This window comes from Trichomonas vaginalis, chromosome III (genome assembly GCF_026262505.1).
Source record: "Trichomonas vaginalis G3 chromosome III, whole genome shotgun sequence".
Lineage (NCBI taxonomy): Eukaryota > Parabasalia > Trichomonadida > Trichomonadidae > Trichomonas > Trichomonas vaginalis.
Window position 1 is genome coordinate 15249859 of NC_067205.1, and position 17230 is coordinate 15267088.

At 32.6% G+C, this 17230-nt stretch overlaps 3 protein-coding genes across 3 annotated transcripts, besides 3 other annotated features; 1 reads left to right on the forward strand and 2 right to left on the reverse strand.

Annotated features, from left to right (window-relative positions):
* Positions 1 to 2161: part of a mobile genetic element that runs on past the window's edge.
* A 3096-nt stretch (positions 2162 to 5257) lies between these two features.
* Positions 5258 to 5295: a mobile genetic element.
* Positions 5296 to 8645: 3350 nt separating this feature from the next.
* TVAGG3_0706030 (DNA/RNA polymerase superfamily) lies at positions 8646 to 9845 on the reverse strand (the record flags this gene model as incomplete). Its single annotated transcript, XM_051243576.1, has 1 exon — positions 8646 to 9845. A coding segment is annotated over one exon (1200 nt), but the record flags the coding sequence as incomplete, so codon positions are not given.
* A 1207-nt stretch (positions 9846 to 11052) lies between these two features.
* TVAGG3_0706040 (uncharacterized protein) lies at positions 11053 to 11289 on the reverse strand (the record flags this gene model as incomplete). Its single annotated transcript, XM_001314797.2, has 1 exon — positions 11053 to 11289. One exon carries the CDS (start codon positions 11287 to 11289, stop codon positions 11053 to 11055), a length of 237 nt encoding a protein of 78 aa, XP_001314832.2.
* Positions 11290 to 12396: 1107 nt separating this feature from the next.
* Positions 12397 to 13915: a mobile genetic element.
* A 618-nt stretch (positions 13916 to 14533) lies between these two features.
* On the forward strand, positions 14534 to 15238 carry TVAGG3_0706060 (His-Me finger endonucleases family; the record flags this gene model as incomplete). The annotated part of the gene is made up of 1 exon (XM_051243577.1): positions 14534 to 15238. One exon carries the CDS (start codon positions 14534 to 14536, stop codon positions 15236 to 15238), a length of 705 nt encoding a protein of 234 aa, XP_051090164.1.
* Positions 15239 to 17230: the final 1992 nt, after the last annotated feature.

A 17230-nucleotide genomic window follows, 5' to 3' on the forward strand; every position in this document is an offset into this window, starting at 1 on the left:
TGTCCTGCTTGGTTATAGTAGTCATTTGCTTTGTTATAATAGTTTCCTGCTTGTCTTCCTACATTGTCCATCCATCCTTGAACTTTTCCTCTTGTTTCAGGATTTGGAATAAGATTTGTTGCATCTCGTGCTACCTCCCAACCTTTCTGTACAGTTTGTATAATAGGTTGTGCTTTCTCTTTAAGTATACCTAATGTACTCAAAATCTTCCTTCCAACTCCAAATACACCTCTGGCTATTGTTCCCACTGCGGGCAAAAATCTAGATGCAACTCCTGCTAACGCGCCAAATAAACCCATTTCTTATAGGATAAAAATGACGAATCCAAACAAGGACCCCTATGTTTCTAAAGCGACAAAGAAAGCACTCATGGTAAAAATCTTTAGTTCAACACCAAATGCTTGGTTTATGGATATCTTGGAAAACATTCCGAGAGTTAGAACAGATGGACCTCCATACTGGCTAATATTTGTCGGTCAAAACACAAGATACTGTGAAGCCATACCATTACAGTCCAAAAATATTTTAGATATCTTAGCAGCTTTGACAATATTCGTTGACAAATACCATCCAACAAAACTGACATCTGACTGTGAAAGTTCTTTCAAATCAGATGATATTAAAAACTATCTGCGTTCAAAAAATGTAAACCAATATTTCATTGTCGACCAAAACCATTCTGCTCTTGGTGTCATTGACGGATGTATAAAAATGTTAAGAGACTTAAACCAACCACAAGGTGGTGAAGCAAATGAAATGTCATATGACGACAAATATAGACACTTCTCCATGGCAAAGATGAGACAAGTTTTAAATATTTACAATAACCGTAAACAAAAAGGTTTGGGAAACCACTCCCCGAAGAAATGAAAAACAACCCCGACTTAGAGAAAGACTATATATTTAATAATTTAGTCAAAAGAGACAAACAAGAAAGAATGCCGGGCTTCAAACTTCAGAAAGGTGACAAAGTAAAAATAGAAATACCTAAACGCGACCCATATGAAAATACTATTGACTATGACAACAATGGGAACCCGACAGGTACTCACATTCGTGTTCGTAAAAATAGAAGAAAGTATACAAGAGAATATTATGAAGTTTTAGGCAAACATGGCAAAATGTACACACTGCAAGCAGAAGATAAAACTACTATTGTCAGACCTCGTTTCAAACTTGTCAAAGTTCAAGGTGGTATACTTTCAAAGACAGTTCCTAACAAATATAAGACAACTCCTGACGAATATGCTAAAGAAGTGGAACATGACGACTAAGCATTTCTATACCATGCGTAAACTGTCATGTAAGGTGGCATATATTCTTTACTTTGTCCCGTTGTTTGCGTATACCCTGAAACGCGATGTGTATGGTTTCCTCCTCCCTCAGTGTTACTCCAGTAACAATTTATAGCAAACTTAACGTTGTCTTTAACATCATATCCTTTACCTTTTGTCATTGCTGACCAATCCCAATATCTATGCTTATGCCAACCTGCTTGAGATGTACTTAAATCTATGTAGTGACTGTGTGCAGGTAAATTTTCACCTGAAATCGTTTTACTTCCACCTGTTTCCTTTGAAGAGTTTGCACAATACAAAAACCTGTCGACTATTTGAGTCCAAGTTCCAAAACCAAGTACTACTTCTGGTCTGGTAGAGTTCATTGACGTATAAATAGAGCCAACCGGGTAAATAAGATTCGGCAAAATTTGTTTAAGCACATTGAGTTCCTGTCTTAGATGTATAATACTATTGTCATTAGATATCAAAGTATCTACAAGACTTGTTGCCGGTGGTATTGTTGGAGCTTTACTTGGCAAGGTTGTGTTTAGTGTAATATCATCTGCTGTAAAAGTTGTAAAACTTGTATGTGTATGAGTCTTATTTGCTTTCTTCTCTAACTCATCGTTAACATAAGTTTTATCTGCTTTAAGGTCTAAACATCCTGAAACCCATCCTGTATTGGCTTTACCTTTTAAAATCTTCGATGTCCATTCATGGTACCAGTCAACCCTTTCTTTCATTTCGTTATCTTTTTCATCCACATATTCCTTATCCGCCTTCTTCACTAACACACTAGCCATAAGTCCCTTATCTACCTTATTTTCAAGGCTAACGTTTAAGTCTGTTATTTCAGATATAGAATGTATATGAGTCTTTTTAGAATATTCTTTGTCAGCTCTTGTCACTTCACTTGACATTTTATTGTCAACATATGTTTTGTCCGCTAGTTCAGGATGAGTATGTTCTTTCGTTGCATAAGCTTTGTTAGCTCTTTCTTCTTCTTTTGCTATTGCATCGTCTACATATTCTTTGTCAGCTTTGTTGTCAACATCTGCTTTCAAAAGAAGTTCATTTATAGGTTCTCGTTTAAAGTTCCTTTTGTTGGATTTATACAAACAGTATGGTTCTTATTGTCTTGAAACAGAAACTCATCTGTCATTGGGTTTAATGTCAGTTTTAAGTTTCCTTCTTTCAATGACTCAGATATCTTAGAATAGTTTGAAAAGTTTGTTGTGTTCTTATTTAGAGCTTGTATAATGAGTTGTCGGTTGTGTTGTATTTCTCTCATAGACGCTGTTTCATTTGACATTTTTATTCTAGATAAAATATGCTTTCAATAGAAAAAGAAAATTCTAGAGTTGCTACAACTAAACCATTAGATGAACTTTTTACTAATGTCGGTCAAAAGTTTGAGACAGAGACCGTAAAGCATGAAGGCTATCGTTTTGACTACCGTTAAGATGGTTAAGAGACCCATCCGTCACAAAGCTATTGGCTTTCGTAGAATGAAGTTCATTTCAGAAGCCATACATGGATTCCCATTTACAGTCGGTTTTGAAGTTCGATACTATAACAAAGAAAAACGTATGTATGAGAAATTTGAACAGGGAAAACTTTTACAAGTGAATTTGCTTGTAAACTTAGAAACAACTCTTCAAGCTTTTCAAGAAAAAATAAACGATATCTATATCGAATATGCAAACCAGTATATACATTGACGAAGGAGAGTACCATCTCGATATTATATATGACAGGAAAAATGCAACTGTTAAAATCAATAGAATAGAAGACCTTGGAGAAAACGTTTATATTTCTACAAAATATAACAACTTGGCATGGTATAGATTTTTGAGGATGTTAAATCAGCCTGCAGCATATCCAGTACACCCGGACTTTTATGAAGTCGAAAACCCTAATGGAAATATGAAAATGTTTTCGACTCAGATGCTATTATAGTTCATGCTTCATTTTCTGGTGCACAAAACTCTTTTTATGCTTGGCAAATGACTTTTACGAAAAACCTACAAAGTTATACGAACCAAGTGGAAGTATTTCAGACTTCAAGTATGGTTTACAACAGATGGAAGAAAGAGAATAGTTCCATTATACCATGCGTTTTACTTAGAACTTAGTTTCATATACAACTACTATCGAACGATAAAAATATAATTTTTAATACGGTTGAGGTGTTGGATTTGGTTGCCAACTAGACTGTGGTGCAGGTTCAGGCTGTTGTATAACAGGAGCTTGTTCTTCTGGTTCAGGGTCTTTAGGTATAATACCAACAACTGACCTACTCTTTTACCAATATTTTTGACTCCGTTCCAAATTCCTCTTCCTACGGTTTTTATTCCATTCCATATACCTCTTCCGACTCTTCTGAAGAAGTTTCCAATACTACTGAAGAAACCCATTTACTATATGTAAAAATCTAATGTCCGCCTAGTCTCTTACGTTTCCTTCTGAGTTCCATAGCATTTTTTAACTGGAGCTCATACATTCTGTTTCTCCTCTGGTAGAAAAATATTCTGGGTCAACTCCTGTGTTCGCGTCATCTGCATAAAGTTGTTTATATCCCACTTCAGGGTTTGTATAAAACTCTTTCCATCTCATATTTGCATACCATGGTGGCAAACCTAACGCAGCGTCATTTGACATGGCAGTTTGCATTTGTACATCTGTTGGCACTTGACTAGTTTGCCATTGCAGTTTGTATTCTAACTTCATTTGGAATATTCTCTGGGTTTGGTTGTCCAGGTTGCTGTGCATTCGCTAAGTTCTGTGCGTCCATTTAATATTAGATAAAAATATCTTACGAGTACATATACTGGACATTTGCAGGCATTGGTTCATCTTCATATTCTCTGTACTTTTCTGCCACGTCAAATAAATAAATGACACAATGGAAAAAACCTAAAACAAGTAGTCCTATTTCAAACCACATTTACTTACCAATAAAATTTCTTTGTTATGACACTTTCTCCGGTTTATAGGACCTCTCTCATATTCTATCTTGTCATATCTAAACTCATAGTCATGTATGTCCTCTAACCATCTCATAACGGTTTCCAAACCACTTTTATCGGATGTAAAGTAAAAGCACGGACAGTTATGTAAAACGTCTAAAGTTTCTAAAGAGTCTCTCAAAGTCCAGTCTACTTGGTATTGAAAATCCCATGTGTTATAGAACGGCGGGTCCACTATAAAGAAAACATTTTCCTTGTCTTTATATTTTTCATACAACTCTGTCCAACGACATCTCACAAACTCTATACCCTCAATATATTTTTCTATGTCCTCTTTGAAAACATTTGTATAGTTAAGATATAAAACATTTGACATAAGTGTTTCAATGTCATGAACTCTTATAGAACCACTATATAATAGTCTAGCAGATATACTATCCCAGTCTATATATTCTGCTTTTTTCAAAACCTCTCTCACAATATTTTTCTTATCTAATGGTATACGTTCCATCTTACCTATAGGTATCTTTTCTTTTAACGCTTTCAATATATTGTTTGTGTCTGGTATATGTTTGAGACGGTCCATATAGTTGTCGAAGTCATTGCATATAATCTTTGAGTCAGGAAATATTGTATGGCACAAATGGGATATATAGAAACTTCCACCGAACAAATCTACAAATGTTAGACCATTCGGTAGTTTCTTAAGTTCTCTCAATAGAATATCTTTACATCTACTCTTATTTCCAAAGAAGGGTAACGGTGGTTTTGTAAAATTCATTTTATATATATAATAAAAATGTTTTTTCCTGAAAAGTGACAGAAAAGGCTTCTCAAAGTATACTTCCTTGTAACGCCTGTAACTTTTCCTGTAGCGACGATAGACCCTTACTTGTCCGGACAAAGTTATACTAAACATCTTCAGGGCTAGAGGGCACGAAGTGCCTGGAGGCCCCACTACCTTTTTTTTTTTATTCCAATAATATCATTAAATGACAACTAACATAGTGTTGTAAACAGAAATTCATCAAAAGTGACACCTCAGAAAAGCTAAAATATTGAATTTTTGGAACTTTTGATAGAGCACGTTTTTAAATATTAATTAAAGTAAATGTATATTTTGTAAAGATTCTTTTTAATAAAAAAGTAAAATTTTGAAGAAGAACACAAAATCTTCTGAAAAATAATATCACATAAACTCATATTATTTTCTAATATATAACTATTTTATATAAAAATCAAATTCAATGATCTTAAAAGCGAAGGATAGTAGTATATGATGACGGGTTGTGTGACTTTTTTTGTAAACGTAAGAATATCATACAATATTGAACGATTTTGTATCATCTTTGTAAACGTAAGAATATCATACAATATTGAACGATTTTGTATCATCTTTGTAAACGTAAGAATATCATACAATATTGAACGATTTTGTATCATCTTTGTAAACGTAAGAATATCATACAATATTGAACGATTTTGTATCATCTTTGTAAACGTAAGAATATCATACAATATTGAACGATTTTGTATCATCTTTGTAAACGTAAGAATATCATACAATATTGAACGATTTTGTATCATCTTTGTAAACGTAAGAATATCATACAATATTGAACGATTTTGTATCATCTTTGTAAACGTAAGAATATCATACAATATTGAACGATTTTGTATCATCTTTGTAAACGTAAGAATATCATACAATATTGAACGATTTTGTATCATCTTTGTAAACGTAAGAATATCATACAATATTGAACGATTTTGTATCATCTATATATAGACGATGCATTAAAATATATTTATTTATAAATCATTAAAAAATTAACATTAATTTTAAAATAATTTATTTTTTTATCTTTTATAAAAGAAGCTATATATAGATGATGTCAGATATTCCGCGATTAATTAAACATCATTTAAATTCTGAATGGGTTAAACTTCAATTGAGTCATAATCAAAGACCTCATAAACGGGAAAAATAAATTGAAACTAATGATTATTTGAATTTATGAAATCAATTATTTGATTCATTCTTTCTTCAATCTCTTCTATTCTTTTTGTTAAATCATCTATTTTCATTAATGAGGTGATTCTTGATTGAGGAATAGATTTCAAACTAACCACCCCTTTTATTTTTGAAATTTTGAATCCATCAACTTTAAACATTTTATTCAATTTACATGTTGTCAATTCTTCAAATAATTTTTTATTATTAGCATAATAGTCATTAAATTCTTCAACAGATGAAAACGATTTTATTTCAGTAATTGGTTTAACAACGTTTATTTTTTGTTGAACATTTTGGCTTTCATTCATTTCTTCCTCCTCTGTTCCATTTATTTTTAAAATCGGTTTCATTTATCATTAAATAAAAATTAGAATATAAGTGATGAAAATGAATTTGAGTAGGTGCCAAAAGTGCTTACTCTTAAACAACCGTCGGATTTCCGGGTGAAATCGTGACACACTTTCGTCTTTCGTAGGCAGTGGTGGTTGTTACAAAAGGTAACTTCGAATGTAGCGTGAAATCTGCAAAAAAAATTCTGAAATTTGAATGGAGAACACAAAAATTGAATAGTTTACGTCAATAAAAAAGAGAAAAATGAAGCCAATGTGTCCTGAACCTAGGACTTAGAGCAGCAAACCCACTGTTTATCCCATTACACTACAAGCATCTCTCACCTCAGTGAATGAGATCAACTATATGATAACTTTTTCCCCATTATATTCTTGTGGAAAAGTGACAAATAGCAACTTTGACCCTCTCTCAAATGAATTTTTTAATTAATATTAAATCAGAAATGGCGGCAGGATTCTTTAAAAAATTATGGGATGGAATTAAGAAAGCTGCGGGTTGGGTTTATAAAAAGGTTATTAAACCTGTTGCAAACTTTTTGGCACCAGTAGCGAAAACGGCAGGAACTATCATAGGTGGGGTATAAATCGATTTGGTTCCTTTTGTCTCTTCTGTGGCATTTTATTAAAAATAAAATTTTAAATTGTATTAAATAAATGGCATACAACATCCATTTTCACAACATACCGCCTTAGTGTGTGCTCCTGTTAATGCAGTCTTACCGATTGTTAAGCGAGTCATTGACCCGTTTTTAAGTTGTAAATTAATATTCTGACCATCAAATATCACTTTATCATTTATTATATCCAAATAATTTTTAGGTGTTAATTGTTTATTTTGTCGTAAACTAACACCTTTCATTTTTTGTGCAATCTTTTTAAAATCACTTCCATCAATTGAACCGTTGAATGATGTATAACACTTAGGGCATAAAGCAACCATGTTATCACCCTGTTTCTCAATTGCTAAACCCAATAACTTCTTCTCATGTGCTTTTTCTTCAGCTTTATTCTTTAATTTAGGTTTAAATTTCTCATCAAAACAGAAGAAATCAAATGGTGCGAATTTGAAAATGTTTTTATCATAAAATTGTTTATCGGTTACAATTGCTTGAAATGCTTGAGTGTTAGGAAGACTTGGTTCGCCAGCGATTGCCCAATAAGATGAATCAGTATCACCTTCAATGAAATGAAAACGATTAACATCCATGCATTTATACATAAAATCATAAATGAAAACCAAATACCAGTATTTAGCATTATCTAAAGTAAAGAATGCCTCTTGTAAACATGTTTCACATCTATAAAATCTATCTTTAAGCATCATTTGATATGTATCTTCACCTATTTCTCTTATGTTTTTAAACTTATTTGACATACATGCAACGCGTGCCTTCTGTGCATTCATTATTTTAGTCTTTGTGTAATTTTGTGTATTCATTGCATCATAACCATATGATCCATTAAGCGAAATCTTGCAAAATAAACTTTTTCCTTTATTTCCTTTTAATTCAGCCTTTTGTCTTTCGTTCATAAATTCGTTCGCAAATTCATTAAAGCAAGTGTTTTTAGTAAATGTTAAAATTGATTGAATATCATCAATGATAAAATGAAATCTGTCGATTAGATACCAAAGATAATAAGAAGAAAATGGCTGATATTGGTTGTGTGTTGATGCTAACTGAGTTAATTTCCTCTGTTTCTGGTCAACCGGTAGATTGTTTGATTTCATGTAATTATACATAAAACTGCCAATTGTTTTTTCATCTGTGATAATATCTAAGTTTCTTATTATCGGTAAAAAGTTTATGTAATCATTAATGTATTTTTCATCAATGTGACCCTTTACTTCAGCCACGAATAAAGTATTTTTCTTCTTAATTATTCCCAATGCTTTTGCTTTCTTTGTTGCTGTATCACAAATGATAACACCATTCAATCTTCCCGGCATATACATTTTATGGTCAGTATATTGAATGAAATCATGAGGATTAGATGAAAATGATGAAGGATATAATGAATTAAAATCAACACCAACGAAATGAGTCATGGTGTTGGAAGTGTCCTCATTTGATACAGTTTTAGTTTCTGGACTATATGAAAGTTTATTAATGTGCGTGATTCCTTTAAGATTTACTCTATGTTGAACATTTGATAGACCACCAGTAATTCCATTACGGAGAATGTGATAAGCTTCAACTGAATCTAAAGTCATTGGTAAATTATTTTTTAATGCATAATTTCTTAAATTGATTCTTAAACGTTGAACATTTTCATCTTTATTTGATTTCACGACATTGCAATAACAACACATTAACTGACAATTTCCTTTAGTATGTGGTTTTTCATTATCGATTCTATCCAATGTTGGTTTATTTGCATATGTAAACGCTTTACCACACATTTTGCATTTAGATGAAAGGATTAAATCATGATAGTATTGAAAATCATCCATTGAAACATTATTTTTAGTATCTCTTTCCGCTTTTTCATCTTGTTTCTTATATGATTCAATTTTATATTTCCAATACTTTTTCGTTAATTCAAAACTTGATTCTATCTTTTCCTCAGGATATTTTTCATTAGGATTAAAGTCTTTATATGCTAAAGCGTAACGAATCATTGAAGCATTCGATGATAAAGAAACATTATGAAGCGTGTCAATTTTATAAACAAATGTTTCTTCAATAATTTTATCAATTGGGTCAATCATAATTTCAACATCTTTATTGCAATAATTAATAAAATATTCTAATCTATTCTTAAAATTTTTAGCATCATTGAGATATATTTGATAATCACTATCTGATATAGTTTCTTGGGTTAATGCCGAATAAAATGAATCTTGAGTGAATGGTTCCTCTTTATATAATTCTTCTTCGTAATTTTCCCATGTGATGAATTGATAAGGGAAAAAAGATTTAACACGCGATTTATTGTTTCCGAAATCTTGAGTGAATTGGTCTAATGTCCCACCTGCTATATAATTTCTGATGTCAATAAATCTCAATTCATATGGAACGTTTGTTTTCTTTACAATGATTTGCTTAAATTGTGAAGATGAACCCAGCATTGATTTTATTTTCCATTTTGCAGTGTTTAAATCACGAAGAATTAAATTTAAATCAAACTTTCCCGAATTAAAACCTATGATATTCACTTTATTGAATTCCTCATCTAGAAGTTCTTTAAATGCTTCCTTCTGTTTTTCATTTAATGTTTGCGACTTCATTAATTCATTGTATTGACTCATATTTGATTTAGCAACTAATGAACAGGTTGAAAATAAAAACTCAATCCAATCAGAAATAAAAGAATCACTCGAAGTTAAGCAAAAATTCCTCGTATATGTTTTATCATTTAATTTAACCGTTGATGATACCATGAATGGTTTTAAGTAAGCGTTCAAAGTTGCACACTCAGAAAGTTGTAATTCTTCTTTAGTCTCTAATGTTTCAAAGTCAAAAGTAATATAATATCTTGTCGGTTGATAATATTTCTGCAAATTGTGAGCTAATAACCACTGATATATCTTCTGTTTCGTAATATGTGGTGCATATGGTTGCTGGGTCTTTTGCAACTGAACGTCTTGAATTAATCTTCCATTATTTTCTTTACATTTCTCACAATGCTTTAAAAATCTTCTTTGGTTTTTCCTTTCTGGGTCATCACGGATAGAATAAACTTCTTCTTTACAATATGGACAAACTTTATAGCCGGTGAGTGCTTCAACGTCTGTTATTCTGTCGGCGTGAAGTTTTCCACATGGAAGTTAGTATACAAGTCTTGGGTATGGTGGCACTGCGTTCCACTTTACCCAATACTTGTGAATTTGACACTTTACAAAACCGTTAACGTATATTTTACAACATGAACGCAAAAACTAACTTAACCTTAAATATTTACAAAGCCGCCAACCACTTCACTAACGAACTCACTAATGTAAAAATAAACGTTCTCACTATCGTTCTCACTAACGACTTCACTAATGTTCTCATAAATTTTCCTCAATATCTTCATCATCAGTGTTAACCCTATTGTAGTCATACTTGAAGCCATAAACTTTCTCTAACTTCTTAACGTACAATTTACATAACTTACCTTCGTCATCGTATGGTTTAATGATATAACTATTTCTATCTTTATACACAGTCAATGAAAAGTCAACTGGTCTCGGATGTATTTGAAAGAACATGTTATGCTCAGGAAGGAAGAATAAATGTTTAAATGTATGTTTGTTATACTGTGGAATTCGAATGAGTTGCTTTTGTTCTGTCATTTACATCCAAATAAAAATTTTCAGTAAAATAAAAAATAAACTTAAAAATAAATGATATCACCACCCTCACACGTATGAAAACATCCATTTAAATTTAGGTGAAGTGGTGAGATCTCACCTCTTTTTTCACCTGTTTTTTCACCCTGTTGAATTCATTGCTTTATAACTCTCTTCCTTTCTCCAACTCTTCTAACTTCTTCTTAAGTTCAGCAATGTTGTCCTCATGAAGTTTAATCTTTCTCAAAATTCCTTCTTTATCTAATGGTTGCTTTATCTTTCTAAACTGAACTCTACCATCCTTCATAGTATGAATGTAAAAACCTTCTGGAATAGTTCCTGATTTAATGTATTCTACCAAAAACTTTTGTTTCATTGCTTCAGTGACTTTAGTCGTCATTTTACTCTAAGGTGAAGATAGCACAGCGATAATGGATTTCATGACTTTTAGTATTTCATGCAATCTTAACAAATAGCCTTACAAGTACTTCCAGTGTCCCTAGCTGTCCCTCCTTTTTATATAACTCCATGACATTTATAATCTCGCGAAACTTAACAGGTAGCATAACAGATTAAAATCAGATGAGGTTTTGAACCAAAATTTCTAAGCAACGTTGTCAAGGATTTTGATGAACTAGGGACAGAGTGTGGCAAAGTCCAAGATTTAATTTATCTTCATCTGTTTCATCAGCTATCTCATCTAATATTCCAATATTTTATTCATAACTCGTGGCAAACTCACTAACTTTCATTATGTTCATCTGCATGCTTCATCTGATAGAAAGTATGACTTTCATTAACTCTGTGAGATAATGAAAACTACTAGGGACAGAGACCATGGCAAAGTTTATGACTTTCATTATTTCCAGAACTTAATGAAAACTACTAGGGACAGAGACCATGGCAAAGTTCATGATTTAATTTATTCTCTCACTAACAACAAACACAAACTCCAACACTAACGACAAAAATAAATGTCCTCACTTCTTAACAAAGTAATATGTGCTTCTTACACCACCATAGCTCAAACGTTTCTTTTCAAACATCGATTGAAACTTATTTTGAGCCATTGGCTTTAGTCTCTTTTTCTTCAAATACGCCAAGAAATCTTCTTCACATCTTTTCACTTCATAGCCTTCTTTAAACTCCTCCTTGTTAAGTTCTATGAAATCCTTTATATCATTCTTTGTTGCAATGGCTTCTTCACGAACGACATCATGAACTATTTCATCACTGTTCTCATGTATGACCTCCTTATTGCATGAACTATTTCATCACTGTTCTCATGTATGACCTCCTCACTGTTCTCATGAACTATTTCATCATGTTCATGTATGACCTCCTTACTGTCTTTCATAAGCGTTTCAAAGTCTCCTTTACTCATTACTTCAATCTCATGCTGTTCACAGTAGTACTTAAACTCACTGTATATGTCTTTGTTGTATGTTATATTGCTTCCCATGTACTCCATGAATTTTTCAAGCACTTCCTCATAATTCACTGTTTCTTTCTTTCCACGACCTTCTAATATCATACTTGCTTCGTAAATATAACTTCTTGCAGAACCGTCTCGCTTTCTACTTCTCTTCACAAATTCTCTCATCTTGCCGCCAAATACATTTGAACTACATGCAAAGAATTCATTCTCCTTCGCAAATTCTTTATATCTTCTGTAGCACTCTGTACAATTCCATCCGGATACAAACTTTTCATAGAACTCCTCGTAAAACATTTGGTAAGGTGTTTTGTTCATTTCGATGAGTTCTTGTTTAGCCCTGGTGAATGGTATCTTCCTTACATCAAATTCACTTAAATCTTTCTTCATGAAGTACGTCAGTAAGTTTGAATAAAACTCTTCATTAAAGCTTTCAATGAGATTTGAGAAATATTCGTAATTTCCTTTGTATCTGCTGCTTACGTCAATGACAACAAATCTTCTGTCGTCTTTGTCAATCTTTACTGAGTTGAAGTTGTTAGATATCATGATGATATTACAAACATTCTCTATCTTTCTTACTGGCTGACACTTCTGATTTAAGTCCAACTGAGTCTCTGTTACTATTGACTTTAGTGCGTCGTGGTTCATGACCTTAGACGTATCGCATGAGCTTAGTTCATTGCATACGATGAGCTTCATGTTCTCAATAGCAGCATTGAATCTACCAACCACATTCTCTATTGCCGTTATATTATTGTTGGCGTACTTGCTAATGAGCTCGCATAGAACATTACTAAGTACATTCTTACCAGTTCCTTGCTTTCCTATTAACAAAAGTACTGTTCCAGTCTTTCCACAAGGATTTTGAACGATGTAGGCGAACCAGTTCAAAACATACTCATAAAGCTCTTCATCCTCATTACATATGACATCGTGAACATGTTTCAAATATCCTTCAATAACGCTTTCATCTACTTCATTCAGTACCTCATACTCATATCCTCTGAAATAGCTGTAAATGTCATCTCTTTCGTCAAAGAATCTCATGCCTGACTTCATAAGATAGTTCTTGTTCTGACCCGCTTCATAAATCATCAGTGCGTTCACATCCTTCTCCTCAATACGTCCTACATAAATACTCTTCATGAGCTTATTGAATTCCTTGCTATCTACTGACACAAGTGTTGTTGTGTCTCGTATTCCATCATAATCTTTCACTAGATATGTCATACGTGCTCCGTCAATAACACAACACATCTTCTTAAGTCATTTATAACACTAGCTATGTCAATACCTTCTCACTCATGTACTTATTTCTTCTCAAGTCCTTTAGTGTGAAAGTGTCTCTAAGTTCTATTTCAAGCAATTCATTTACACATCCTTTGCAATACTTCTCTATAAAATATTTCTGTCGTTCTTTACTAAGTTTCTTAACAGCTCTGAAGAACCATGTGTTTTGACTCAAACATCCTTCACAACTTCTCTCATTCATTCCTAGTTCTTTCATGTCATTATCTTCAACCTCTATGGTCTCATTGAGTAAGGTCAAAGGGTTCTTAGTCATTGCTGGTCTTATCTGAAACAATGTTGTGCAACAGGTTTAACTAGTTCAGCAACGTCCTTCCTTAATATGAATAGCTGTTTCCACTCATCTTTGCTAACAGTTCTTTCATAACCACTGACAGTAATGATTTCATTTGCTGACCTTAGACACTTATGTTCTATCATTTGTATTGCTTTTGTGTAAGGCTTTCGTGAGCATAGGTTGTATATGTTCATTCCTGCAATGTTCATTCATGCCAATAGTACTAAATCCTTTCTTTGCTGTTGAGTGCATAATATCCATTAGTTCCTGTGTTCGTATTGCTGTCTCATAAAATACAACAAGACCTTTGTCATCTATGACGTACTTACCGAAAACATTGCTTATATTCTTTAACCATGAATAACATCCTCATTCATGCTGTCAAACATGAAGTAAGCTTACATACTCTTCACTTATAAGATACTCCACAAAGTACTTTTAAGCTCTATGTCCTCGTGAGCGATTTCATTAGGTTTGATATTAGTTCCTTTTGTCATTGCTGTCATGTACTTCACTCTCATAGTTCCTTTCAATAGCGTAAAAATACTTCATTGTTTCATAACTGCTCTAAATTCTGTTCAAAATTCGTACAACATAACTTTTTAACATTAGTGAAAGAACATGAGCGAAACAACAACATCTAACATTACAGAAGAAGTCAATGACAATGCCGATGAAAACATTACAGAAGGAGCTAGTGAAAATATTGACGAGTTCAGTGAGGAAGAAGATATTGAGGACGTCAATGAGAACGTTAGTGGGGAACAAACTCAATGGGAAACATTGAGAAATCATGAAGATTATGAGATTTGTACGACATATCCTTTTACTATTCGTCGAAAGAAAAACAAACATATTAAGAGTGAATGCTTAAATAATCATGGTTATATTGTGCTTAGTTTAAACAACAAAATGTACTTAAAGCATAGAATTATTGCAGAACAGTGGATTGAAAATCCAAACAATTTGAAAGAAATAGACCATATAAATCATGATAGAACGGACAACAGAATCTCAAACCTTCGTTGGTGTTCTAGATCTGAAAACAATAGAAATAAAAGCAAGTATAGTGATATAGTTTATGAGTTCGTTGATGAAATATCTGACGAAGCTGTTGAAATAACAGATTATGGTAAGCATTCGTTTGAATTCTACTACTATGTTGAGAATGAGGACGCATTCTATTATTATACAGGTCTTAACTATCGAAAACTTCATATAAACTTTACAAAAACAGGTGCTGCTTATGTTTGTATGATAGATACAGAAAACAAGAGTGTAATCTTATTCATAAACAAATTCAAACGCTTGTACGGGTTCATGTAGGACAAACATTATTTTTCAACACTAACGCCAACACGTAGGACAAACATTCATGACTAACATTACTGTATAACGTAAATGTTTTGTCATGATTTAATCGTAAATGTTTTGTCAAAACTTCATCGTACATGTTTTGTCATGATTTCTTCGTAATGAACGTATATGTTTTGTCAAAACTTCATCGTACATGTTTTGTCATGATTTCTTCGTACATGTTTTGTCATGACTTCATCGTAAATGATTTGTCATGATTTCTTCGTAATGAACGTATATGTTTTGTCATGATTTAATCGTATATGCTTTGTCATGACCTCATCGTATATGTTTTGTCAAGACTTCTTCGTATATGCTTTGTCATGACTTCTTCATCGTAAATGTTTTGTCATGACTTCTTCGTATATGCTTTGTCATGATTTCATCGTACATGTTTTGTCATGACCTCATCGTAAATGTTTTGTTATGACCTCATCGTATATGCTTTGTCAAACATGAACGTAAATGTTTTGTCAAACATGAGCGTAAATGTTTTGTCATGACTTCATCGTAATGAACGTAAATGTTTTGTCATGATTTCATCGTATATGTTTTGTCAAGACTTCTTCGTATATGCTTTGTCATGATTTCATCGTAAATGTTTTGTCATGACCTCATCGTAAATGTTTTGTTATGACCTCATGGAACTTAAACGTAAATGTTTTGTTATGACCTCATCGTATATGCTTTGTCAAACTTCTTCGTATATGCTTTGTCAAACATGAACGTAAATGTTTTGTCAAACATGAACGTAAATGTTTTGTCATGACTTCATCGTAATGAGCATAAATGACCCAAAAATAATGTTTAGGTGAAGAGGTGAGATCTCACCTCTTTTCTCACCTCTTTTCTCACCTCATTGAATTTTCATGATTTCTTCGTATATGCTTTGTCAAACATAAACGTAAATGTTTTGTCAAGACTTCATCGTATATGTTTTATCATGACTTCATCGTATATGTTTTGTCAAACATGAACGTAAATGTTTTGTCATGACTTCTTCGTATATGCTTTGTCATGATTTCTTCGTAAATGTTTTGTCAAGACTTCATCGTATATGTTTTGTCATGATTTCTTCGTTTATGTTTTGTCAAACATGAACGTAAATGATTTGTCATGATTTCATCGTAAATGTTTTGTCATGATTTCATCGTAATGAGCGTAAATGACCCAAAAATAATGTTTAGGTGAAGAGGTGAGATCTCACCTCTTTTCTCACCTCTTTTCTCACCTCATTGAATTTTCATGATTTCTTCATCGTAATGAGCGTAAATGTTTTGTCATGATTTCATCGTATATGTTTTGTCAAACATGAACGTAAATGATTTGTCGAAACTTCATCGTATATGCTTTGTCATGACTTCTTCATCGTATATGCTTTGTCAAACATGAACGTAAATGATTTGTCGAAACTTCATCGTAAATGATTTGTCATGATTTCATCGTATATGCTTTGTCATGACTTCTTCATCGTAATGAACGTATATGCTTTGTCAAGACTTCTTCATCGTAATGAGCGTAAATCAGACAAAAATATATTTTAGGTGAAGAGGTGAGATCTCACCTCTTTTCTCACCTCATGAATTTTCATGATTTCTTCATCGTAATGAGCGTATATGTTTTGTCATGATTTCTTCGTATATGTTTTGTCAAAACTTCATCGTACATGTTTTGTCATGATTTCATCGTACATGTTTTGTCGAAACTTCATCGTAATGAGCGTAAATCAGACAAAAATATATTTTAGGTGAAGAGGTGAGATCTCACCTCTTTTCTCACCTCATGAATTTTCATGATTTCTTCATCGTAATGAGCGTATATGTTTTGTCATGATTTCTTCGTATATGTTTTGTCATGATTTCTTCGTATATGTTTTGTCATGATTTCATCGTAAATGTTTTGTCATGACCTCATCGTACATGTTTTGTCATGATTTCATCGTACATGTTTTGTCGAAACTTC